Source organism: Agelaius tricolor, unplaced genomic scaffold (assembly GCF_023055355.1).
Source record: "Agelaius tricolor isolate 1412-34295 unplaced genomic scaffold, bAgeTri1.0.p SCAF_11, whole genome shotgun sequence".
NCBI lineage: Eukaryota > Metazoa > Chordata > Aves > Passeriformes > Icteridae > Agelaius > Agelaius tricolor.
Genome location: NW_027269271.1, coordinates 24,336,464 through 24,360,934, shown reverse-complemented (window position 1 = coordinate 24,360,934; position 24,471 = coordinate 24,336,464). Strand labels below are relative to the sequence as shown.

Genomic DNA, 24,471 nt, shown 5'->3' with positions numbered 1-24,471 from the left:
TGTGACTGAAAATTGAGCATGCCTTAAAAACAAACCCCAAGGCTAACTGAAAGTCAGTTTATAGACATTTGGGAATTTGATTTGTTCACATCTTCCCATCAGTTTAAAAAGATCCATGCTAATATTTCTGTAAAGTAAAATAATAATAGAAAAAAAACCCCCTAAAACTAATTTCAGAGTGCATAGGAGAGAAAATACAAAACATTTTGCAAAGTGCTGGCTATCCTAATAAATTACTTGTTTTACTTTTAAGATGTAGTCTGACAGTCATTTGCATACAGATGTGCACCCACATTATTAAAAAGAAATTTAACAAGAATGCCAACCAGTTCAGATTTTATTGCTCATAATGTTGTTGGTTTTTTTTTTCCCCTTGCAGGTCTCATTAATCAGTTTATTAATCATACATGTACCTTAAATAACATTAATATCTTGTGTTGTATAATCTTAACCCCCAAATATAGTGCTAATCACTAGATATGGAGTGATGAGGCTTTGAAGAATGCTGTATACTCTCATATATACAACTTCTGTATTTATGGAATGGAGTGGTGATGAGTTCACATGGGCATGAACTCAAAGTGAAGTAAAGCAAAGCTGATGTTTCAGTAGTGTGAGACTTTTTCTCTGATTTTAGAAGATACTCAACCAATGAGGTTGTGAACAGACTCTCTCTGATACCACAAGTGACCAGAATAGCAATGCACACAGAATAAGAACTGTGCACACAGGGGTCATACAGTAGTTGTACCATGACTGAAAACTGTTGGTAGGTTCATTTCACAAAATTGGTGCTATCTGGCTTTTTCTTACATTTGTCACAATTTCAGCACAGAAACTGTTGGCTGCAGGTGCTGCAAAGTACAGTGTATGCATTGTGGAATTGCACAGAAATTCCTGGGACACAGAAGGAACTTGCTGTCTACCCACTTATTAAATTGTTTTCTCTCTTGCTATATATTTAGCAAAAAATCGGTTTAGAGGTGATTTGCACTTAAGAAAAAAGTTGTTTATTTTCAGTGTTAAAATGTTCAAATGGCTTAATATCTAAATGGAATGCTGTAATCAATGTTTTAATTCCTGTTCCATAGTTTCTAATGCATGTCACTGTGGGACCTGTGGTATTGGAATATAATTGTCATCCATTAGAATAAATGCATTTCCCATGATTACAGCACTCTGAAGGCAAGACAAAAACTGTGCAGTTTTTTTATGAGATTAACACTGGGAAGTTTAAATCCTTGCTTGGACACCAAGAAATGTTTTTCGGTGGCATTATCAGTTTTCTACAAAGCATCTCTTAAAGTGAGGAGGTGTTTTGTTCCTACAGTTCTTGGCTTCTTTGTACCAAAACTGCTGTCTTGTTTAATGACATTGCTATGTGGGCTGAAATTAGGCTGACAGATTGTGAGCAAAGGCTGTGATATTACAAACAATAGTCTATTGAGCATGAGGAACTTGTTGAATTAGTTACCGGAGGCATTAGTGCTCAGTCCAGCCTCTTTAGCATCTGGAAGACAGAGAAGAAATAGTGGGCTAATGAAATGTCCAAATGACACCAAACTGCAGAGGGCTGCAGGTGACAATGGCAGCTGATGTGTGCCTGGTAAGAGGCAAAAACTAATAATAAACCAATAAACTCACAAAAGGAAAAAAAACCCCAGTGCATTAGCAGGGAAAGGAGTATTCAAATCAAGAGAGAAAACCATGTTGGGGCTCCTGAGGAGTCAAGCACACAGATGATTACATTTTAAGGGTTCTGCTGGATTTGAGATGGGTTTTCCAGAGCAGACTGGATGGCAGTGGCTTCAGCACACCAGCTCTTCACCATCCCTTATTCCCTTGACATCAGTACAATTCTCCAGTGCTAGTTTAGGGATCCTGAGGACCCTGTAAAGCAGTTCTGAGTGGGTCATCTGTTCCCTATCCAGTTCAAGTTAGCTTGATGTTGAAAAAGAAACTGAAATGTGCAAAAGGTCAAAATCAAGGTCTCATTTTGCTCTGTTTTAATTATTCACTTAATAATCTTTTAGTTTCTTATGCCTTGCAGTACAAGTTTTTAATGGTCTTTGAACTTTAAGTATGAATTTAATTGCTTCTGTCTCCTTCTTTGGGAGTACCATCAAAATTTGCACCTCTGCTCTGTGCTGCAGATAACGCAATCCGTATCTGGAATTTCTGGGATTGCTGGGAGGCATGTATAGTAGTTTATTAGTTGACAAGATGGACCTAGCCCACCATCTGTGTTCATGCAGCCTGCTGCCTTAACCCTAGAGAATCTGCCAGGATCACATGCACAGCTCAGGCTCAAGTGAATTCACACACCAAACTTTGTCCGGAGAGATCTAAACCTGTCACCTGTGACACAACTGGAATCTAAACTTTTGGGATGAATACCTTGGACTACCTAAATCCTGAAATATCCAAGGAATATTATTATGCCAGCTATGTCATTTATGCATTAAATTTAATGAAAAATAAACCAAGGAGCAGTGGTGGGTTGGCTTTGCCCACCCAGTGTTTTCTCTCCCCCACTCCTCACCAGGACAGAGATGAAAATGGGTGGAGGTGCAGACAGGGAGACTCATTTATTGCCAGTTAAAATAGGTTTGCATAGTGAAATTCAAAGAGAAACTAAACCAGTGCCTTGTCCCTGCCCTTCCCTGTTTCCCAGGATCATCTTCCTCACACAAGGAGCTGTGCAAGGGGCGAGGGCTGATCCTTCTTTGCTCCCCTCCTCCGCCCTGGGCCTTTTCCCTTCCCAGGGCTGCAGTCATGTCAGGAGCACCTGCTCCAGCCTGGGTCCTCTGTGGGTCACTGCTCCTCCAGGAGACACCAACCTGCTCCAGCCTGGGTCCTCTGTGGGTCACTGCTCCTCCAGGAAACACCAGCCTTCTCCAGCCTGGGTCCTCTGTGGGTCACTGCTCCTCCAGGAAACACCAGCCTTCTCCAGCCTGGGTCCTCTGTGGGTCACTGCTCCTCCAGGAGACACCAACCTGCTCCAGCCTGGGTCCTCTGTGGGTCACTGCTCCTCCAGGAAACACCAGCCTTCTCCAGCCTGGGTCCTCTGTGGGTCACTGCTCCTCCAGGAGACACCAACCTGCTCCAGCCTGGGTCCTCTGTGGGTCACTGCTCCTCCGGGAAACACCAACCTGCTCCAGCCTGGGTCCTTTGTGGATCAATGCTGCTCCAGGAGACACCAACCTGCTCCAGCTGGGTCATCTGTGGGTCTCTGCTTGTCCAGGAGACACCAACCTGCTCTGGCCTGGATCATCTGTGGGTCAATGCTGCTCCAGGAGACACCAACCTGCTCCAGCTGGATCATCTGTGGGTCAATGCTGCTCCAGGAGACACCAACCTGCTCCAGCCTCTCCCCACAGGACACAGGACTCTCTGTCCTGGCTCCCAGAGCATCCCCTTCTCTCCTCTTCCTCAGCTCTCCTCAGGCTCCTTCACCCCTCTGCCTGTGTAGGATTTTGGCTTTCACTGGACACATTTTCACCACCTGGGCTGAGGTCTGGGCTGTGCCATGGGTGAGGCTTTCTGGAGCCATCTGGGAGTGTCAGGAACGAGCTGGAAGGGAAGGGGCAGCACAGCCTCCCCAAGAGCCAGGCCTGCAGCCCATTCCAGCACCTGGGCACGGGCACCCACCATGGCAGGTGACATTATTTGTGTTTGGCAGAGGCATTCTGGCTTTGCAATAGAGCTGTTTTTTCAAATATTTCCAATGCCAAGTGTCTCCTTGAGGCAAGCCCTCAGGAACAGATTGAGAGCGTGGAGCAGGTCTCTGCAGAGGGAAGCAGTGGAGAGAATTTTCTTCTGAAAAGAAGGATGTGGGTAGGAAAGTAGAGGATAACATTAAAAATAGAGAAGATTAAGCATGTTCCATTAGTAAAGCCAGAAACAATTTAGGATAAGGTAGAAATCCTGGAACTGTATTGATAAACAGAATTTAAAATGTCTTTTTCCCTCTTCTTTTCCAGCCCAGAGCAGCAGATCAGCTGAATTTTGCTGCTCATGCTGGTATTGAGCAATGTGTTGCCAGAGAGCAGTCCTATTGACTGCAGTGGGACTTGCTGAAGAGGGAATCATTTAGCTCAAATAACCTTATAAATACACATTAGAACCCAACAGTATATTTCCAACCCAAGAAGATATATCTAGCCCCAGAAATATATCTGAAACCATAAACCCAGGTTTTCAGTGCTACTTTAAAAAAAGAAATATAATTTAGCATGTGAGCTAAAACATGGCCCTGTCTTACGAGATGAGATGGGTTTTGGATTGGATCAGGAAAATGTAAAGTCTTATTTTTGTAGTGGATAAATGAAATGGACAGTCTAAACCCTGTCTCTAAAAATCTTGGCACACTTCAAAGGAAAAATGCCATTTTAGCAATTTAAAAGCACTTAGTGGGTTTTTCCAGTGCTGAACTTCATTTCTATAGCTGGTGTGGTTGCCTGCTGAATAATGCCATAGGGGACAATGTAGCTCTGACTATATTTAAAAATACTATTCCATGAAATTCACTGGGAGCAAGCTGAAGCAAAATCTCATTTGTGTCTTTGGAAGGAAGTGATAGTGGCTGTAAATGGTGAAGGAAAGGGATTGAGATGGTTTTTGAATCACAGAAGAGATGAAGGCTGGACCATCTGTGGGGAGAGAGGGATGCTTAGAGCAACAGCCAGAGGGGCCAGGCAGAAATCTGGGGACTCTTTAATGTTACAGGGACTTGAACTTGAGCAACAGTTGGAAGGAAAGAAGTCCTCACAGGTGGGGACTAAAAGATGTGCTGCGACATCAGTAGAAAAGTGAAAAAAGAATGAAGGAAACAATTAAAAGGATGTTAGAACACATAATTGGAATATTCAGATAAGAGGAGACAAAAGGTCAATTTGATTGAATAATAAAAATCTGTGTTGTCTTCTTTTTGGTGTATTCATATGCATGTAGCTTACTGGTACATATTTTATTTTATGACTACAATGAAGCTTTTAACAATAATTCTGAACTACTTTTAACAATAATTGTGAAGTCTTGCAAGGCCTATTTTACTTGTATATTTTAACCAATGGAGGTAGAAGTTTTAAAAACTTTTTTCAGTGTTGTTCCTGGAGAGTTGATCAGGCATTCATTAAAACTCATCCTGTTTCATCTGTTCTTGGTAGGGAACCTTGGCCGTGTGGACCATGTCACAGAGTTTGAGTATGACCTCTTCATCAGGCCAGACACCTGCAACCCACGCTTCCGAGTCTGGTTCAACTTCACTGTGGAAAATGTGAAGGAATCACAGGTAAGTGATAATAAATTAGATGGTATGATAGCTTCAAAAATTGCTTACTTCAGAACATGTTTACTTAACAAAAAAGATGACACCCCAGGTTTGCAACTAAAAATTTCTTTAAAATGTATCTTTGTTCTTTGAATTTTTTATAAACAAAAGCAGATATCAGCAGGAGTGGGTATGACCATGCTTTTCGGCTATCCAAGACAGGAGGTAATTGCAAAGACATTATAATTTTTGCCAACTAACAGAACTGGTATTAATAATGGCTGCCATGTATTTGTGCTTTTGCATTCTAACCAAATATGTGTGTTAATATATGAAAAAGAAGTCCATCATAGCTGTTCAAATATTATCACTCAAGCCTTCGTTTAATACCTGTAGAACAATGGGGTAGCTGTGCAAACAGGCATTTCCCCAGTGACTTGCAGCAGAGGAGTTGCTTGCCAACGTGTCCCTTGTGAAAGAGGAGGTTTAAATGTGAAGCAAATTGATAGGCAACTGTTTCACTTACTTTTAAAGAATGTTTTTTGCAGTAAAGATGCCCCTTGAGAAAGAAACATCCTTGCTCTATTTTATCACTAATAAAAGTTATATACTAACTTTCACATGGAAAAACAATAATAAAAAAAATTTCATTTCACTTTTCACATGCGCCTTGAATTTTGTTCTGGTGGCCTGCCTTAGTTTATCAGAATCAGTCTGTCATTTTTACTTAATGGAAATAAAGCATATTTAGTAAGAGAAAATGCAGAGGCTTGATAGTTGTATTCCTACGAGACTAATATCTTAATATCCAGCACTGTATCATTCCTGTTACAACTGGAAATCATGAAATTGTTTATCTATCGTCTTGGAGCCTGATACTTTATCAGACAGACCCTTTCCCCTGCTGTGCCTTACTCAACTATGATCAAATTATATAGTCATGAGATGAATGGGAATCTGTCTCAAGGAGGCAAAGAGATCGGGTAGAAAGATACAATATATATCTCGTGCTTACAGGATATTTGTTTTCATGGTTGTCTACATGAAAGAGAATGGTTCCACTATTAAGTTTGACTTGTGAGGTCTGTTTTTATAATGTGTGCTCCTATAATCTTTTTCTCATCTCTCCAATTTCCGTTAAAATGAGACCTGCCTGGACCTAATCTAGTCTGGAACCTTTTTTAGGTCTTTGTACTACAGGCCATGGGCAGCATTAGTCATTGCAGCTCAGCTATATTAAATGAAAGTTAGAAGTTGCTGCATCAAACGTACTGTGTAATGTAATTTGTTTTCTGCATTTTGATTATTTTATGTTTTACTAGAAAACAGTAACAAGGAAGCCCAATCTATTCGGTATTGCTTCAAAATGTTGCACTAATACAAATACAGAGGACCTTTGATCACATTATGTATAAAAGTAGATATTTAATAGCTCTCTATAAATCATTACCGGGGTAATATTGCATTTATTTTTGATATATTATATAAGTAACGTGTGAAGAAGGCACATCAATACACCTATATATATGAGGTCTGGTTTCAGCCTTTTGGATAAAGACTCACAAAGAGTAAGTATTTTTGTTTTTTATATTATCTGTTAGTGCAGAATTTTGTGTTATTAATCTACTGATAAATGAAAAGAAAGACCAGTTAGACATTCCAGCTAATCTTACCATCCATGCATTATTCTATAAGAAAACAGGTTCTTTGCTTTCTTCTGGTTTTAATTTTCTTAAGCCATGGAGCTTCCATTTCCTATGTCTCAAAACTGTTTTATGGACTCCTCTCACTTACAGTGTTGCTTGATTTTTAGCCTAAAGCTTTCCTTTATTTAATCCCACAATTCCCAGTTGCAATTCTGCTTAGTAATAACTCCTCTTGGTACGAATAAATCCTCATCATCCCTGACTAACATTTATATTTCTGTGAATTATAACATTCCTCATCATTTGTGTGTCAACCTAGCTATCATGTTTGGTTCTTTCAGCCCTATGTCCAATAGACCACTTTACCTTTTAAGTATTTTTCCGCTTTGGGGCCTTTGGACTTTCATCAAAGTGAATGTTTCAGTCCTTTGATAATTATCCCAGTTTCCCAAGGAAGTAAGCTTATATGATCACACTGTCTACTTGCTAGCCTAGGTGTTTGTATGGCTGCTGATCCCCTCTCCTCTCTTTTCTCCTTCAATAGCTTCTTAACTCTGGGCCAGTTTCAGCATCACTGGACAGGAATTCCTGTAAGTTTTGGGAAAGCAGGCTGCCAGATGGGCAAGAGACCCATTAGTGTTCCCACTGGCAGACAGGCTATAGTATGAGATCATTTCTTATTAAACATCAGAGAATCCACAGAGGAGATGAATAGGAGAAAGTATTCATTGGAATTTGCATTTTTAAGATACCAGAGAATCCAACCATGAAATCCAAATCCATAGCATTTAGTAATTTTGCTTCTTGCAGAACTTCTTGTTTTTATTATTATTCTTCCTCTTCCAGTTCCTTCAATATTTTCTTTATAGTGCGGAACTAAAATTTAATGGATAATTCTGAGTATGCTAATCCCAATTTACAGAGAAGGGGCTCGAGTCCCTTTGCTCTGTTACTGCCTCGCTGTAGACAGCTGGAAATTGCAGCAGCCTTTTGTTGCTGCATCACTATGGAAACTCAGGCCTAATTTGTTTTTCCCTATCATACAGAAGTCTTTTTTAGAGTGATTGCTTCCTTGCTTCTGTTACGTATGTTTGAGGTTACTGTTGTGCTTCATAGGTAATAGAGCTAAGCTCTGTGCCATGCCAGTGACAGCCCTAATATTTCCAGAATTATTTTTAGAATTTTATTATAAACTTGGTTTATTTGATGTTCACTTCCTGACATTGAAGTCGAACCAACAGACTTTTTTTTTTAAAGTTGGATGTTGATAAATTAATTTCTTCCTCCTTATAATCTGGGCTTCTACTTCATTTTGGGCATCTACATCAACAGACATTTTTTGTTGTCAGTTTTATTTGTACTTTTTTTAACAAGGTAAAAAAGATTTTTAAAAAAGGCTAATGCCATATATTTATGGGAGAAAATGAGCCATCATGTAAGATACCTGCAAGATGTAAAATTTGGTCTTTTGGTCTCCTTACATGGTTTCTGACTTGGTACTCAGTTGGTCTGAAAAGATGTGAGCTATGATTCTTTTTTGTTACTTGTTTGGTGAATTCAATTAACACCAATATTGGAAAAGAAAAAAAGAAACTGATATGTTATATGTAAAGAAAATACATAGACTTTTATGATTTACACATATCCATGAAAGGGAGAGTGAAGGAAATAGGATTTGCTGTGGAACACACGGTCTCATGGGCAAAGCCTCCAATTTCTCTAATTATATACGTGTCACAGGCTGCTCTCTATTCCTGATAATGCTCTTTACTGGGCAGGGGTTGCTTCCTATTCACTTCAGCCATGGCCCTTCAAACACCATCTACGATTTTGCTAAATTTCTTCTCTGCACAGTCGGAAATTGGATGAACAAATTTCATCTCCCAATTGCATTTCAAGTATTTTAAATACACAGTGCTTCAGGTGCAAGATTACCTCTGAGCTAGAATGGCTTTAATGCTATTACTAGCAACAGTGATTCATTTGAGCTTTTTGGGAAAAAAAAAAAATGTGTGTACGTGTGATAAATTATAAAAAATATGCTGGTATACCGATATTGGAGGATTTTACAGGTGAAAAGAATGATTATTGTTTTTGAGGGCCATAGTCAGAAATTCTTCTCAAGTGCTTGACACTCACTGTTCCAGATACTGTAACTACACTGGAAAAATATGATCTTTGTCCTAGAAAATTTTCTTTTGAGCAATTTGAGAAGAGATAAGAGTTAAATACAAGAAAGCAATGAAAGGATTAAAAATATTTGAGGATTTTTGATTTAACACTCAGCAGCCATATTATACCACTAACTAATGCACATCTAGGCCTCATGACAAATTCTGTGTGTGTGTGTACCCTGAGGAGCTCTGCTGTTGGATGAATCATGTTGAGAAATGGTATTTTCACTGAGATTAAAAAAAGAATTTCCAACAGAAGGGGTTTCCTAATAGTGCCAAATTTTGTTCTGTAAGTGTTGATAAACACATTTGGAGTTCTTCATCACAAAGGTACTGACAAAATATACCAAGAAGGATAGAGAGAAGAATGGATATTTGGCAGCTAGGACTTGATCATTACTTACAGTTAATAAATCAATCCAGATTGAGGTTAAAATCAAAGAACCAAATGTTATTTACTTCAAAGGCGTTTTCTCTGTTACTTCAGTTGCTGTTGGACTGAAACTAGAATTTTGACTCATGAATTTTTTTTGGGTTTTTTATGTGTGAGTATGGACCAGGAAAAAGGATAGCCTGCTCTTCAGAATTTTAAACAGGATGCCCAGGTAAGACAGACATTATCATAGCTGGACATTATTATGAATGCATGGAACTGTCACTGTAGAATTTTATGGGTTTTTGTCCTACACTGTTTTGTAAAATAGAAAAGGCTGTAAGATCTCTGTTATCTTTAATTGATTAGATATTCAGGAAATATTTGTTATTGACAGTGGATTTTATAATATGTTCAGGCCTCTTTTCACTGTCCTAAAACAACTCAATGATCCTTAGCAGACAACTGCTTCTTTATGATGCTACAGCTGTGATTGTTTAAAGATATGAGTGATACGTGTATAGGGAGAGATAATGTCTCTCTTTATACCAACTGACACATTTTGGAGAAGCAGGGAGGAAAAAAAGAAAAGCAGGCATAATTTGAGGTACTCAACCTTTTTTTCTGACCTAAGAACTCATTCTGTGCAGTTAATTCCTGCAGAAGCTGCATCCAAAGTAAGATGGAGTGAATATGACATCAAAAGCAGGCTAAAGTTGGAAACAGGCTACCTTTTCACTTTCTTCTTCTTAAGCAGACATGCTTTGCTCTACTGTCACTTGGGGATTTAGTTGCTGGTATCAAGATGCTTTATAACATCTTATACTCTTTCCAGCTTCTCATTTGAGAAGACAGATATTTTCTTTACTGTGTATTAAAGGCTATATTGCATTTACCTAGCTTTGGAAAATGCATATGTAAAAGGGCAGGCTTTTATGAAAGAGTAAAAGAAAGTATGAAAGATTTGAAATTTTCAAGCAAATACATTTGAAGTGAATGAATAAAGCATTTTTTGCAACAATTCCTAACCCATCTTAAATGCATAATTTCTTTAGTGTGTTTCATTGCTTATACCTTCCTAATAAATTAGGTATACATTACTCATTTATTAATAATTTACATTATAATTTATTAATCCTCTTCTGGTCAGCTACTGTAATCTATCCAAATAGCTGTTTATAATAATTTGCAAGGAAAATCACTGGATTATTTGAATTTTCCCTGTTTAGGAAGCTTTCAGCTGCTCCCCATCTTTATGTACACTTATGTGAATTTTTAGCACTCTAGGAAAAGATGTCCAACTCTTCCTGTATTTTGGTATTTTAGTCACCGTTTACACAGGTAGGCAAAACCTGATGTTTTTCACATCCCAGTTTTCTTTTGTCATATGAATTTATTTTGTTTCCTTAGTTCTGATACTTTTCTTGAAAACCATCTATATTTAAGAGGTTAAATGGACATCAGTAACCCAGCTGACACTACCAGCTCACATTCCCATTTTGACTTCAAGGTGTAACTGTGAGTAGCATCACTGCTATAACTTTTCATTTCCTGCTTACTGTAGTGTTAGTATTGATTTAGTTAGAGCAGTATCAAATTTTTATTTGTTTCATATGTGAGTGAAGTTTTTCCTTTTCTCTTAGCTATCAAATAGTGGATTTCAGTTCTTGTGGCTGAACTTGGTTAAAATTTAAACTTTGGCATGCATCTAAGGCTGCTGGGTTTGCCAGTCATTATCATTCATCATTATCATGTCATATCATATCATGATTTATTTTCCCTTGGAGAAAAGCAAATACTGCATAAAGGTTGAAATTATAATCAGTTTTGTAAGATTAAAAAGGAGCCAAAGATGTCTTGAAACATTTTCATCAGGAAAAATCAAGTAAAGAAAATTAATCTCAGAGAACGATTTCAGTGAAAATTCTTTGGTGTTCACTAGCAAATATGACAACAGTTGAGCAAAATCAGGTATGTGTTTGTATCCTTTGGGATTCCTTTTAGAATTTAGAAGCAGCAAAAGTCTGGACTTTAAGTTGGTTTTTGTTTAATCCGATGGCATCCCTGTGTATGACAATGTTGCACTGCATATCCTGCACTGGCCAAGTTCCTTAAAGCTGTGTTTGTGTGCATATGTATATTTTATTTATAAACATGTGCACAGATCTACACCTACCTGCCTAGAAAACACAGGAGGCTGAGGTGAGTGCATTTGGATAATAACTTTTTAGTGACAGCTTTTCTACAGGGTAAGATTATTTATTTGAGTAGCACATGCCCTTCAACTTGGAAAAAAAAAGGGAAAAGAAGGATGGAGGCAGAGTCATGATGCAAATTTTGTAAGACCTTGTGGTACCATAGCACCTGGTAATATGAGCCTGTTACTTTTTGTTAGGGAAGGGCTTGAATTATCTGAAATTCGTATTAAAAATTAAAATGGATTATTTCAAAGGAGCCTTTGTATTTTTAAAAGTAGTTTTACTGATCCCTGGGTTGGAAAGTGGTACAATTTTATCATAAGTCAAAAGTTGCACGGGGTTAGATGATACCTATAGCAGTTGAGGTAATCATTTACTTACTGAGGAAGCCATATGAAATGATAGTTAAATAAGAAACAAAGTGATGACATTTAAAATAGATTGCATGTGTGTCTCAACATTTAAAAAAAGAAAAATCTATTGAACATGGTGCAGTTTTGAAGAAAAATAATGTTACCATTTTGGAAACTTGTGCCTATATTGGTCATGTATAAAATTAGATTTATAAATGATGATTCTTCCAAGTTGGAATCCTTTCAAGTACGTATAATTTTATTTTGGATCGATAATTCAGTTGTGCTTGGAATAGATAGAGGGTGCATGTGAAACTTTGGTAAGTGCAATATAGTGTGCATATCCATGAAATGATGAAAAGCTGTCATGACAGGTATCATCCTTTAAAAGTAATGAATGCAGGTGGGTTGGTAAACAGGGGAAACAGTCAGCATTACCAGAACAACCTCTGTCCTGGTGAAATATTCACTCTTGGCAAGGCAGTGTTAAATTCATAAACTTTCTCTGTTCCAGGTGTCTGTAAGAACATTTCAGATTCCAGTGTTCAGTAATTATTGCACACCTACTGTACTCTTCAGATTTAACACTGCCTTTTGCCTCCAGGAAACTAATGGCCAGGTGTGTTTAATTTCCTATGGTGGTGGCATCTGTCACTCAAAATGTCAAAAATACATTATAGATGTCATCAACAAAATCAGCGCTCTGATGATCTTGATGTCAGTGATGTGACATGCTTACTTTTCTTTCAGTTTAAAACCTTTTTGATTTCTGATTAAATACTCCCTTTTTTAGTTCCAGAGTGAATTGTCTTCCATGCAAATTTGGTTTCATTTTCCTTTTATTACTGAAAAGTCTTTATATCAGAATGTAGAAGCATACATTGAAGAAGTGAAGATGAAATGTTTTTAACTTTCCTGCTTTTAGATTTTTTTTATCTTTTAAATTCAGAATAATTTTTAATTTTTTAAAAATTCGGAATAATCTAGGTTTCCCATTGATTTCCAAGGGAACAAAGTTCCTACAGTGCTAAATGCTGCAGAAAAATTCCATCCTCATCTCAATTAAATATTTTGTTCCTTTGCTTTACTGCTCACAAGTATATGCTTAGTTTATAAAACTCTGGAGCTATCAAACATTAAGATAAGCACTTTCAATTTTTTAGGGAGCAAAATTAAAATGCCATGATTTGTAGATACTTTCCTTTTTGTTTGTTTGTTTGTTTGTTTTTACTGTTAATTGTAACTGGAAAACTGTATCGGTTACCTGAGATATTACATTATATATAATAAAATTATTAAGTTTCTTCCAGCAAAATATATTTTAATTTATCTATTGAAGAAGCTGTGAAATACTCTGTAAAATTACTGTGCATTTTTATCTACTTTGAGAAATTAAGGAAAATTAACACTGGATTTATAAGATGACTCTTAACATAGAGCTGCTGTATTTTACATACAGAACGCTGAATAATCAGCTGAGTGATTCTGATGATTGAGTACAGTTCCCCCAGTTTAGAATCTGACCTGTGCACCCTGGATAGGCAACATCTGCTGTTACACCACAGCTCAGGATGGCTCTGGTAATTTTTTTTGTGATTTGAGAAGCTCCATGGAAGCTTCTAATTTTCATAGTAGCACTACCATGATGAACTGAGGCTCATTACTGTAAACTGATGGCAGCTGTTAATACTATTACAGGCAGAGACTTTTTATTTAAGGGAAACATTAGCCAGTAACTGGTAGATTTCTGACACTGTATTACATAAGGCTTCCTGTTAGGAAGGAGAGCAAAGAGAAATGGATTTGAACCCATTAGTATCAGAATTACGTGTCAAAAAGCTAGAGCAGAGTTCAATTTATTTCTGCAATAAAGTGTAAGCTGGAGATTGACTTGACAATTATTTTACCTTACATTGCTCTGGTTGTTCTGAGATGACTATTCCAACATCAAATCATCTTGTTTGGACATCTTTTACAGAATAACATGATAGTCTAAATATGCATTATGTTATGTAGGAACTAAAACTAGGCAGGTTTTTTCAAGTAGAAATGAGTTTTTTATTACTCCTTTTACTAGAGGATGTATATACAGTGGAACACATTCAGCATAGATTTAAAACAACTGCATGTATTTTCTGCTAAATCTAGTGCATGTTGTTGAATGGCGTTTACATTGTAATAGAAAGGATAATCTTTCTGAAGCTTTTAGTGGCTTGGCATAAGGAATACAAATAATCTGCCCAAAATATTTGTTTTCTTTAAGCCAGTCACTGAGCAGGGTTGTGGCTCCTGTTTACCACTCTCTTTTTTCCCTAATAATTTTCCAAGATAAGAAACAACAAATTGGACAACCACTTCCTAATTATAATTTTCAACTTTGAGAAGAGCAGTGCTACCAAAATTTTTGCCCGCTTAATATATGTATTGTCCTACTAAACACCAAAATGCATGAATTCAGAGCCTCAACCTTGAACATTGTAACAAGCTTTTATTGGAATGGCAATTTTTTCCTGTCTTGAACTGATGGTGCTCTACAGAACACTTATTTAATTTTCTAATTGTGCAGTATAATTTTTGGAGGGTGTTGTGTTAATTGTCCCTCTGAAAATTCTCATGAAGCTTCGCAGAAATGTTTATTAAAACCTTTATAAAAATAGCATTACACCAATGTGCAGATTCTCCCAGCAGGTTTTCCTTTCCCTTTGCATGGTTTCATGCAGGACCGTGTTGTACTCAGGGGTGATGCAGGGAAAGCAGAATTGCAGCTTTGCAGTTTATTGTGTGTTCCTGTTCTGATCTTCTGTGAACTCTGTGGGCAAAACTAATCCCACAATCAGAGCCCTACAGAGTCTTGTGGGGTCCATGGCAGGGCATTCCCTGGCCCTGCAAATTTGACAGTGATGCTGAGTACCTCCAGTGTTAGGTTTAGAATCACCTCAATTGTTAGATTAAACCGCATATCCTTCCTGGCAGGCATGTGGAATGGCAATTCCATGGCTTTGGAATATCCAGGATGAAACTACAATAGCTGTTCCTTGTGGGTTGTCTCTTCCCTATGGCTGCAGAAGGATTTCTTTGAGCCAGAGTTTAGTATAGCTACCTACCTAGGTTATTTAACATGGAGTTATATATATTTATTTTATTGATTTAAAGCCGGTTCATTATAAAAATCAGCCTATAAAAAGAGATGGCATGTATGCAGGGAGATAATTTCTTTTTTTTTGCCAGGAATTTCTCATGCATAGATACAAATGAATTTTCTAAATGTAAATGTTTGGCTAGATTATTCTTCAGAGACACATATTGATTTCTGTTGTCACCCTTCAGTGAGAGTGAGTGTAGGTTACTGGGAAATCCTTTCCAAGCACATACTGAAAAAAATGTAAAATATGATTTCCTTGACAGTTAGTGAAAAGAGACAGAGTAGACGTTAACAAATTAACTGTGTTTATTCCATCCTCACCAGTTTCAGTCTTTCAGCTTCTAAAAAATCAGCTCGTTTGGTGCTTGGAGAACACGGGTCCATATTGCACTGGGTGAGCTGGAAAGCACATTTTGAAATTCATAGCTTAGCAAAAGGGAATCTTTGCATTTCCTCATTTTCCTTTGCAGGTCTAAATGTGGAGTTGTGGCTCTCTCGCCAGAGTGGGAAGTACTGCATAATTTTGCAGTTTAGGCTATTCTATAATGCAAGTAGTATGAGCCTCATGGAAAACTGTGTGTGATGGCCAAGCTTAATCCTAAAATGTGCTTCATTCAGCTTTCTAATAAACCTGAAATTCATAAATTTCTGTGTCTTATAGTGAGTTTGATAATTATGGATTATAATAATTTTACACTTCAGTGCTTAAACCTAAATATTGTTCTACAAATACTTTTTCTTTTTTCTTTTGCTTTTTTCTTTGTTATTTAGAGAGTACAAAATGCCTTCGCGAATACCAGAGTGCAACCTATGAAGAATTTGTTTTTATAACAATATAATTTTTTGCCTATCTAAACAAGTTATTTTAAAACCTAGATAATATTTATATGTCTTACAAGGACAATTAGATAGAAGTGTTGAATAGCTTGTTATGTTTCAGTCATGATAAACGTCAAGTTCACCTAAAAATTAATAAAAAATTATTATTTCAACAGCTATGAAATCTGATCAATTTTTGCTTTCTTGGCATTGCGGTATTGTTAACTTCCATTAATTTTCTTTGTAAATGGTTTAAAAACTATTAGTGTCGTGTCAGGTATAAAGTACGGTCAAGAAATGTTTGATTTTAAAAATACATGTTAATAGATAGGAGATGAGACTACAATGTTGCAGTAAATTACTGTATTTTATAACATTTAAATCATAATTTCTATGTACTCCTTTGCTTGTTTTGTAGATAATATATGTACAGAGTTGGATGGAAAACTCAGCTTCTGTTGTTTCAAGGGAACAGTGATGCTTGGGTTTGTATGTGATTAGTAGTGAAGCTACAAATATTAAAGTTATAAAATGATGTAGTTGTATTTTCTCAAAACATTTGGGAGCATTTTGAATTCCAAGGTTTTTTATGATCTCTCTCTGATGTACTTCAAGGAAGAAAAGCAGAAAGAATTTTGGAAAAAAATTAATCTTTGTGGTAAAACTGGCTTTATAAAAAGCCAAACAAGCAGAGGCATTTTAACATAATTTTCTCCTGACTTAAACAATCTTAATTTTATCACTTTGCCAAACTGTGTTCCTTTGCATGAAGTATGTGCAGGAGATACTTCTGAATTTGCATTTTCATTAGATTTAGCATTCAGCACCTAATGCCATAAATTTGTTTTTGAAACTCTTTAATTCCCCTGAGTGTTCCAACATATTGAATGCTATTTGCTTTGTATTATGTTGGCAGCAAATCTGCAGTGAAAATGCTGTCAATATATATTCATAGCTAACATTGTTAACTAAAAGCAATATTGTTTTTCTATTGTAAGCTGTCACGAATGTTTGGCACCCTGTTGTGTAAGCCAAAAAAATGTCAAAGAAAGAAAAGAATATTTATGAAGAAAAGTGCAGTGATAGTGTCAAGTTTTCTGTATTAAAATACATTCCTTGTTTGTACAGACCTTTACAATTTATGAAATTGTGTTTTGTAGTAATGTAAAGTTAGAATATTGTGAGAAGATGCAGGCTGTTACAGATATTAACTGAGAGGAGCACAGTAAATGATACAGCCATTTTACTTTGTATGTAATGCAATGCTTATCAGGCTGTAAAATGTATTCTACTACACTACAGATTATTTTATTAATAGATGTGCTATATATATGTGGAAAATTAATGAAAAATATTTTGAATTTTTTTCCTGGTTTTGAAGATAAAGAGTATAATTAACAAGAACAAATGCAAACTTTTCAACATTCTCCTAGGGAGTATCCTTATCTTTATGCAAGAAACAGTGATTTTGTTTATTTAAATAGTGTATTCCTTTTCCCAATAATTCATTCTTTTCTAATGAAACTTATATTTTTTGTATCTGCATGCTATTATAAGAATGTCTTAGAACAGAATATTTTAGAGAACTTCTGTGGGGAGAAATGAAAAAAAGAAAAATTCTGTCTGCCATGCAAATAACCATGTTAGTGCTAATACATAACAAATACCCATAAGCTAAAATAAGACAAGTGGCATCTTTTGTGCTACTCTTGCAAGTGTTTTAACCCAGAGAACTTGAAACCTAAACCATGTAAATGGAAACTTCTGAATAAGGTATTTGAAGCATGACCTGGCCACAGGCTGGGTTACTCTGGAATCAGCAGACTTCAGTTGGTGGCAATGGAGAGCTCTGACAAAAATCAGCGTTTCAGCCCCACAGGTGGCTCTCAATGATGCACCAGATTTCCATTACTCTCATCTCACCAAGGTAACATTTTGCTATGTCCACCTAGGTGAAAATAATAATCCCTGTACAGTGAAGTACTGGCAGCCCCAGAAATGTTGGCATTCATGACACTTTGTGTCATTCTCTAGAAAACCTGTTTTCTTTGGGAAACTTTTTTTGGTAAAACTTTAATAGATTTGGACGTTGGTCAATGTAGTTTAAAAAAACCCCAACCTTAAATATTCTGATCTACCATTCAAGAACAATCCTTGGTGAGTTTGTTTGAACACTCTTTTTCATACAGCAGTGTGTTGGTGACACATATTAACGTGTGTCATCTTCTGTGGTCCTGGCCCATGCTGTGAATACATACTGATCATGCTACATGATGCCAGTTATGAATCCTTTTTTTCCTTGCAGCTGATTTCACCCCTCAACTTCAAAATAACCTCTGCTTTCTGTACTGATATTTGCTCTGCTAGGGGAATACAGGTGCCACAAGTGATTTCACGAGGTCCCTGTTATGGACTTGCTATTTTCAAACATTTTCTAAGAAGTGCAAAATAACCAGAGTTTCCATTGACTTTAGTGACATTTCAGTACTATTAGCACCTTGGAAAATTGGCCTTTATATTTCTTGGCACCAATCTCTATAAATTCTCTCATGTGCTTTCAAGTAAAATTATATAAGCCTTCAGAGCTAAGTCTCCCACTACTGTCCAAATTATTTTTTTTCCTGCTTTTTTGCTTCCAATATTCTTTCCTAATTTTCCCAAAGAAAAGGAATCCAAACTAAAAACATGGAATACATTTGATGTATGGAATTGTTCTCTGGGTCTTTGACTGGCATTATATAACAAGGTCAGAGATGTTTATTAATGTTCTAGGTGAATGTCCAGCACATTCAGGTTTAAGAGAGAACATGTCTTGCCCCTCTATTCATTATATTCCAGATTATTCCAAGAACTTGCACATGACTGGGTCTAATGTGTATCTAGAGAGGCAATATACTTGGACAATTATATTCACAGGTGAATAATATTTTTTAAACACAATAAAAAACTTCAACAGTTTCTTAAATGGCTCACTAGATAGGGATTGCTGTTTCAGAACAGGAGGCAGAACTGCATCCTGCAGACAATTGACAAAATGGACTAGCAGTTTTCATCCTTAATTTAATTCTTTCTCCTCAGTGGCAGAGAGATGCACAGTCTTTCTTACATTGTTTATCTTATTTTGGCATAACAGATTTAATCATGACTATATCCATTTTCCACAAAGTGTCTTGTGTCTTGAATCATAGAACGTTTAAATCTTTTACAGGTGTGGGATAACTGTGCAGCTCATCCTACTGGAAAGCTTTGGATTTCTGTGCATTGTGGAAGAATGTGCCTTTCCCCAGTTTTCAGAAATGTTTATGAACCTTTAGAAAGTGCTGTATCTTCTGTCTGGCAGTTAGATTTCTATCACTTCTTGCTATTGTTAGGGTTCCTTTTTATTACTTACTTTATTATGTATTGTACAGGGGGACCTGCTTTGCCATTTTACTTTTTTTACTGTTGTTTTGTTAGGCATAAATTTGATGCTGAAGGAGGAATGAAGATGTGCAAACCCAGTTATTAATCATGCTCAAATCTTTTCCACATGTGTGTCTTGAAACACTTCTTTTCCTTCTATTACCCTTATATGAAATAAAATTGTATTTTTCTTTTTTATGCTTGAGAGTTTTGACTTGATAAAAATGAAGGCTGTTGCTTGCTCCCCTTTGGCAGAAGTGATGTCACAAAAAAAGGAGCAGGACTTTCCTAACTTTTTCTCCTAGCCTGAATTAAGCTCATCCCTGCTGAGGAATTTAGGTGGAGGACTCCTCCAAGATGTGTTACCTGCTTTTTCTTCTAGCAGGGGTGACTCAGAATTCTCTTGAGGATAGCTATTGCAACAACAGTGGAGCACAAAGAGATAGAAATTAATAAAGTAAATAGGAAAGGCAGTAAATATAGACCAGACCATCCTCATTTACTGTTAGAAATAAGAGAGGAACAGTATTAAGGTACATAGATGAGACAAACCAGCACTTATCCATGGTGAAATCTATAAAATGTCTTCGATTGCTCATGGGATCTTTAGATATAGCATTATTTTCTCTATCTTATGGATGACTTGACCACCTTCACTATGAATTTTTCATGATTTTCCTGACCCAGCAGCTCTTGCCTGTGGAGAGAGTAATACAGTATTGATTTGGGTGTTAGGTTTCTGCCTTTTTTGCCATAACAGGATTTTTGTAGCCTAGAAACCTCAATCCCTGATTACTCATTAGTGACTTGAACAACTTTTCTTAGATCTGGAATGTAAAAGAATAATCACTTGGTTACTTTTGTCATAGGTAGCCTTTGTAGTGGAATTTCAGCTCATCTTGGTAATGAGTGCTGTTATTAAGCTTTCCTGATTGAATGGGCTCTACTAGGCCTTCAGATTGTAAAAATACTGTTGCCTGTTAACAATTAGTGTGTTTGCAGCAGAATAACACTGGTGAATGTGTTTATTTAGCAGCATACTGCAAACCAGTGGGATAAGTAGGGGTCTGTCCTTCTGCATTATTCCTGGCATTGATGTCTTGGTGACTTATTTTCTGTGCCTCTTGGGCATATTAGGAAATTGAAAGGAGGCCATGATGTTGCTATTTCTCATTTAAACTGTTGTGGGTTTTTTTTTTTTTTTTAATAAAAAATCCATATCTTATATCCTCAGCATTGCCATGGAAACAAGATTTTTAAAAGGGACTTAACTGAAATTTAGCAGCAGTTTTTATTTCTTTGTGATTCATACTTCATAAAAATGCAAATGTCACGCTAATACATGTTTTACCTTAATATTTTATATTACCATTTTGTCTTAATTGGTCTAATGTTTTTCCTAATTAAATTTTGAGCTTCTTTGAATGATTTTAAAACTGTTCTGTGGACCTATCAAGCTTTAAATTTTGACTATGTGACACACAATTTAAGACACTGTCATAGAGGAAAATCAATCATTTCAACCTGTAGTCACAGGCACAACAAAAGATTTAAAAGATTTAAAAAGCCTTTTGTCCTGACTGGAAATTTCTTGCCCTCTATAATCTTCATTTCTAGTGAAGTATCACAGCAAATAGCTTTTAATCATTTATATTCCTTTGTTTTTCACTTTATTCCCTCTAACTGTGTGAAGTTGTTTAGAGGATAAATTACTGCTGTGCTAAATAAAGCTTTTATTCATAGTTCCCTTAAGAGGAGTGTTCTGTTTATGCAAAGCTACAGTGTGCCCGTTGGTTTACATACATACTTGCATCAACCTGTGTAAATAAACTACATTAATTTAACATTTTATTTGTGTCTAAACATGCAGCAGTCGATAATGTTAGTTCAAACATGAAAGGATATCTGACATTCTCTTCTGAGTGCCTGTTTGGTCAGGCCTCACAGATCATACAACATTTTGCCTTTTAAAAATGAAAGTTAATATGATTAGAGTAGGGATCCTGGTGATCAAGACTGAAACCATAGAACTGTGAAATTGTTTGGGTTGGAAAAGACCTTTAGGATCATCAATTCCAGCCATTAACCCAGCACTGCCAAGCCCACCACTAACCCATGTCCCTGAGCACCACATCTACACCTCTTTTAATTAACTCCAGGGATGGTGACCCTACCACTTCCCTTGGCAGCCAGTCCCAGGGCTGACAACCCTTTCAGCAAAGAATTTTCTTTCTAATATCCAATCTGAACCTCCCCTGGTGCAATCGGTGTTCTGTCACTTGTTGTGGGGAGAAGAGAGCGACCCCCACCTGGCTCCAGCCTCTGTCCATGGAGCTGTGGTCAGAGATAAGTGATCAGTGACAGTGATAGTGACAGTGATAGTGACAGTGACAGGGACAGTGATAGTGACAGTGATAGTGACAGTGACAGTGAGCAGTGACAGTGATAGTGACAGTGATAGTGACAGTGATAGTGACAGTGATCAGTGACAGTGATAGTGACAGTGATAGTGACCAGTGACAGTGATAGTGACAGTGAGCAGTGACAGTGATAGTGACAGTGATCAGTGACAGTGACAGTGACAGTGATAGTGACAGTGATAGTGACAGTGACAGTGACAGTGATAGTGACAGTGATCAGTGACAGTGATCAGTGACAGTGACAGTGACAGTGATAGTGACTGATCAGTGACAGTGATCAGTGACAGTGATAGTGACAGTGAGCAGTGACAGTGATCAGTGACAGTGACAGTGACAGTGATAGTGACAGTGACAGTGACAGTGATCAGTGACAGTGATAGTGACAGTGATCAGTGACAGTGACAGTGACAGTGATAGTGACAGTGATCAGTGACAGTGATAGTGACAGGGATCAGTGACAGTGACAGTGATAGTGACAGTGAGCAGTGACAGTGATAGTGACTGATCAGTGACAGTGATAGTGACATGATAGTGACAGTGATCAGTGACAGTGAGCAGTGACAGTGATAGTGACAGTGAGCAGTGACAGTGAGCAGTGACAGTGACAGTGATAGTGACAGTGATCAGTGACAGTGAGCAGTGACAGTGACAGTGACAGTGATAGTGACAGTGACAGTGACAGTGACAGTGATCAGTGACAGTGACCAGTGACAGTGATAGTGACAGTGACAGTGATAGTAACAGTGATCAGTGACAGTGACAGTGACAGTGATAGTAACAGTGATCAGTGACAGTGACAGTGACAGTGATAGTGACAGTGATCAGTGACAGTGATCAGTGACAGTGATCAGTGACAGTGACAGTGACAGTGATAGTGACAGTGATCAGTGACAGTGACAGTGACAGTGATCTCCCCTGACCCCCCTGTTCTCCAGGCTGAGCCCCCCAGCTCCCTCAGCTGCTCCTCACCAGAGCTGTGCTCCAGACCCTGCCCATCCCTGCTGCCCTTCCCTGGGCTCGCTCCAGCCCCTCAATGTCACTCTTGGCATGAGGGGCCCAGAGCTGGGCACAGCACTCGAGGTGTGGCCCCACAGTGCCCAGGACAGGGGCACAGTCACTGCCCTGCTCCTGCTGCCACCCCATTGCTGGGACAAGCCAGGTGCCCCTGGCCTTCCTGCCCACCTGGGCACAGCTGGCTCATGTTCAGCCCCTGTTGAGAGCACCCCCAGGGCATTTTCCCATGTTCTGCCCTCAGCCTGTAGCACTGCTGGGTATTGTTGTGATCCAAGTGCAGGATCTGGCACTTTGTCTTATTGAACCTCATGCAGTTCCCTCATCCCAATGATCCAGCCTGTCCAGATCCCTCTGCAGAGCCTTCCTGCCCTCCAGCAGATCAACACTCCTGCCTGACTTGGTGTCACCTGTGAACTGAGGGTGCACCCAATCCCCTTGTCCAGATCGTCAAAGAAGAGATGAAACAGAGCTGATTTCCCCTTGGGGGAAACCACTTGTGAGCTGGATGTAACCCCATTCACCACCCTCCTCTGGGCTTTCAACAGGGACATCCAGTTAAAGCCAGTGTGTTTTCCACAATTCTCTCGTCTATGAAGCTGCTGAACCTTGTGATGTTAGAAAGAAGAGAAAATGGTGTGCACCATGTACGCTACTGGCCTCACTTAGAAATTGTTATTACTCACAGCTCGAGCAGTATGGATCACAGATCCCTCAGTGCTGAGCTGTAAATGAATTGTATTGCCTCCTTTTATTGCATTTTTATGAATGTTTTCAACAGGTAAACCAAACAGAAGGAGATTCACGTGAGGTTATCATTTACTGTAGGAAAAAAAAGTGTAGTCACAGGGAAAATACAGAACCATTGGAAGGCTTCTGCCTTGACAATTTTTTTTTTTTTAATTAAAAAGCTGTAGCCAAATAACTTTATACCCCTTAGCCTAAGATTTTCTTTGTACATGCTGAATATTTATTGTTGTGTGTATTGTCCACATTTTACAAGTACCTTATTCTGATTAAAGGCATCATGGATGCACATTGAATGATGAAGAGTCTGAAACTGTATTTGAAGCTCAGTTGCATGCAAATTTTCACTGACATTATACAATACTAAGTATTTATAATAAGTTTTGTGTAAGAAGTAAATTAGCTCATGAGGCAGTGGTTGCATGTATTTGGCCCAACAGTAAAATCCATAAAAAGTTATTTTAGATATATTTGTAGTGCTTAGAGCAAATGAAAAAAAATATTTTTATCATTGAACTTGCCAATTATTTAAATACATTAACCTATTAAATGAATGTATCATCATTGCCTATGCTACAAATGCATTTAAAAGCCTGGAAACATATTGGTCAGGTTCCCAAGGCTGCCCACTCAGATTTAGCTGAGTGTGTATAGAAGCTTTCCTTTGTAAACATACCGAGTCCTGCAGTTTGAGCAGTGTGTTTGCCCATTTTTGCATGCTCAACTTCATGCAGCCTTCTGAAGAATAATGCTTGACATTCTGGATAGGTGGTACTTAACAGGAGAGGAGACAAAATTCTTCAAAATATCATAATATTGAGGGGCATGCATACACAAATGTACTTACAGAAATAGTGGAGTGTCAAATGAATGCATTTGAAAAGTAATTACATCTGACTTTTATACTGAAACAA

General features: G+C 37.7%; 1 protein-coding gene across 8 annotated transcripts in view; it reads left to right on the top strand.

Annotated features, from left to right (window-relative positions):
• LOC139594494 (BEN domain-containing protein 5-like) overlaps window positions 1-24,471 on the top strand; it is an 885,873-nt gene that overhangs the window by 41,523 nt on the left and 819,879 nt on the right. For 5 of the 8 annotated variants that reach the window (XM_071436694.1, XM_071436692.1, XM_071436690.1 and 2 more), the window contains 2 exons: window positions 5,169-5,293; window positions 5,444-5,497. In XM_071436694.1, the coding sequence (XP_071292795.1) occupies window positions 5,169-5,293; window positions 5,444-5,497 (179 nt within the window). The remainder of the gene's footprint in view (window positions 1-5,168; window positions 5,294-5,443; window positions 5,498-24,471) is intronic. The other 3 variants (XM_071436695.1, XM_071436691.1, XM_071436688.1) reach the window with 2 other exon arrangements.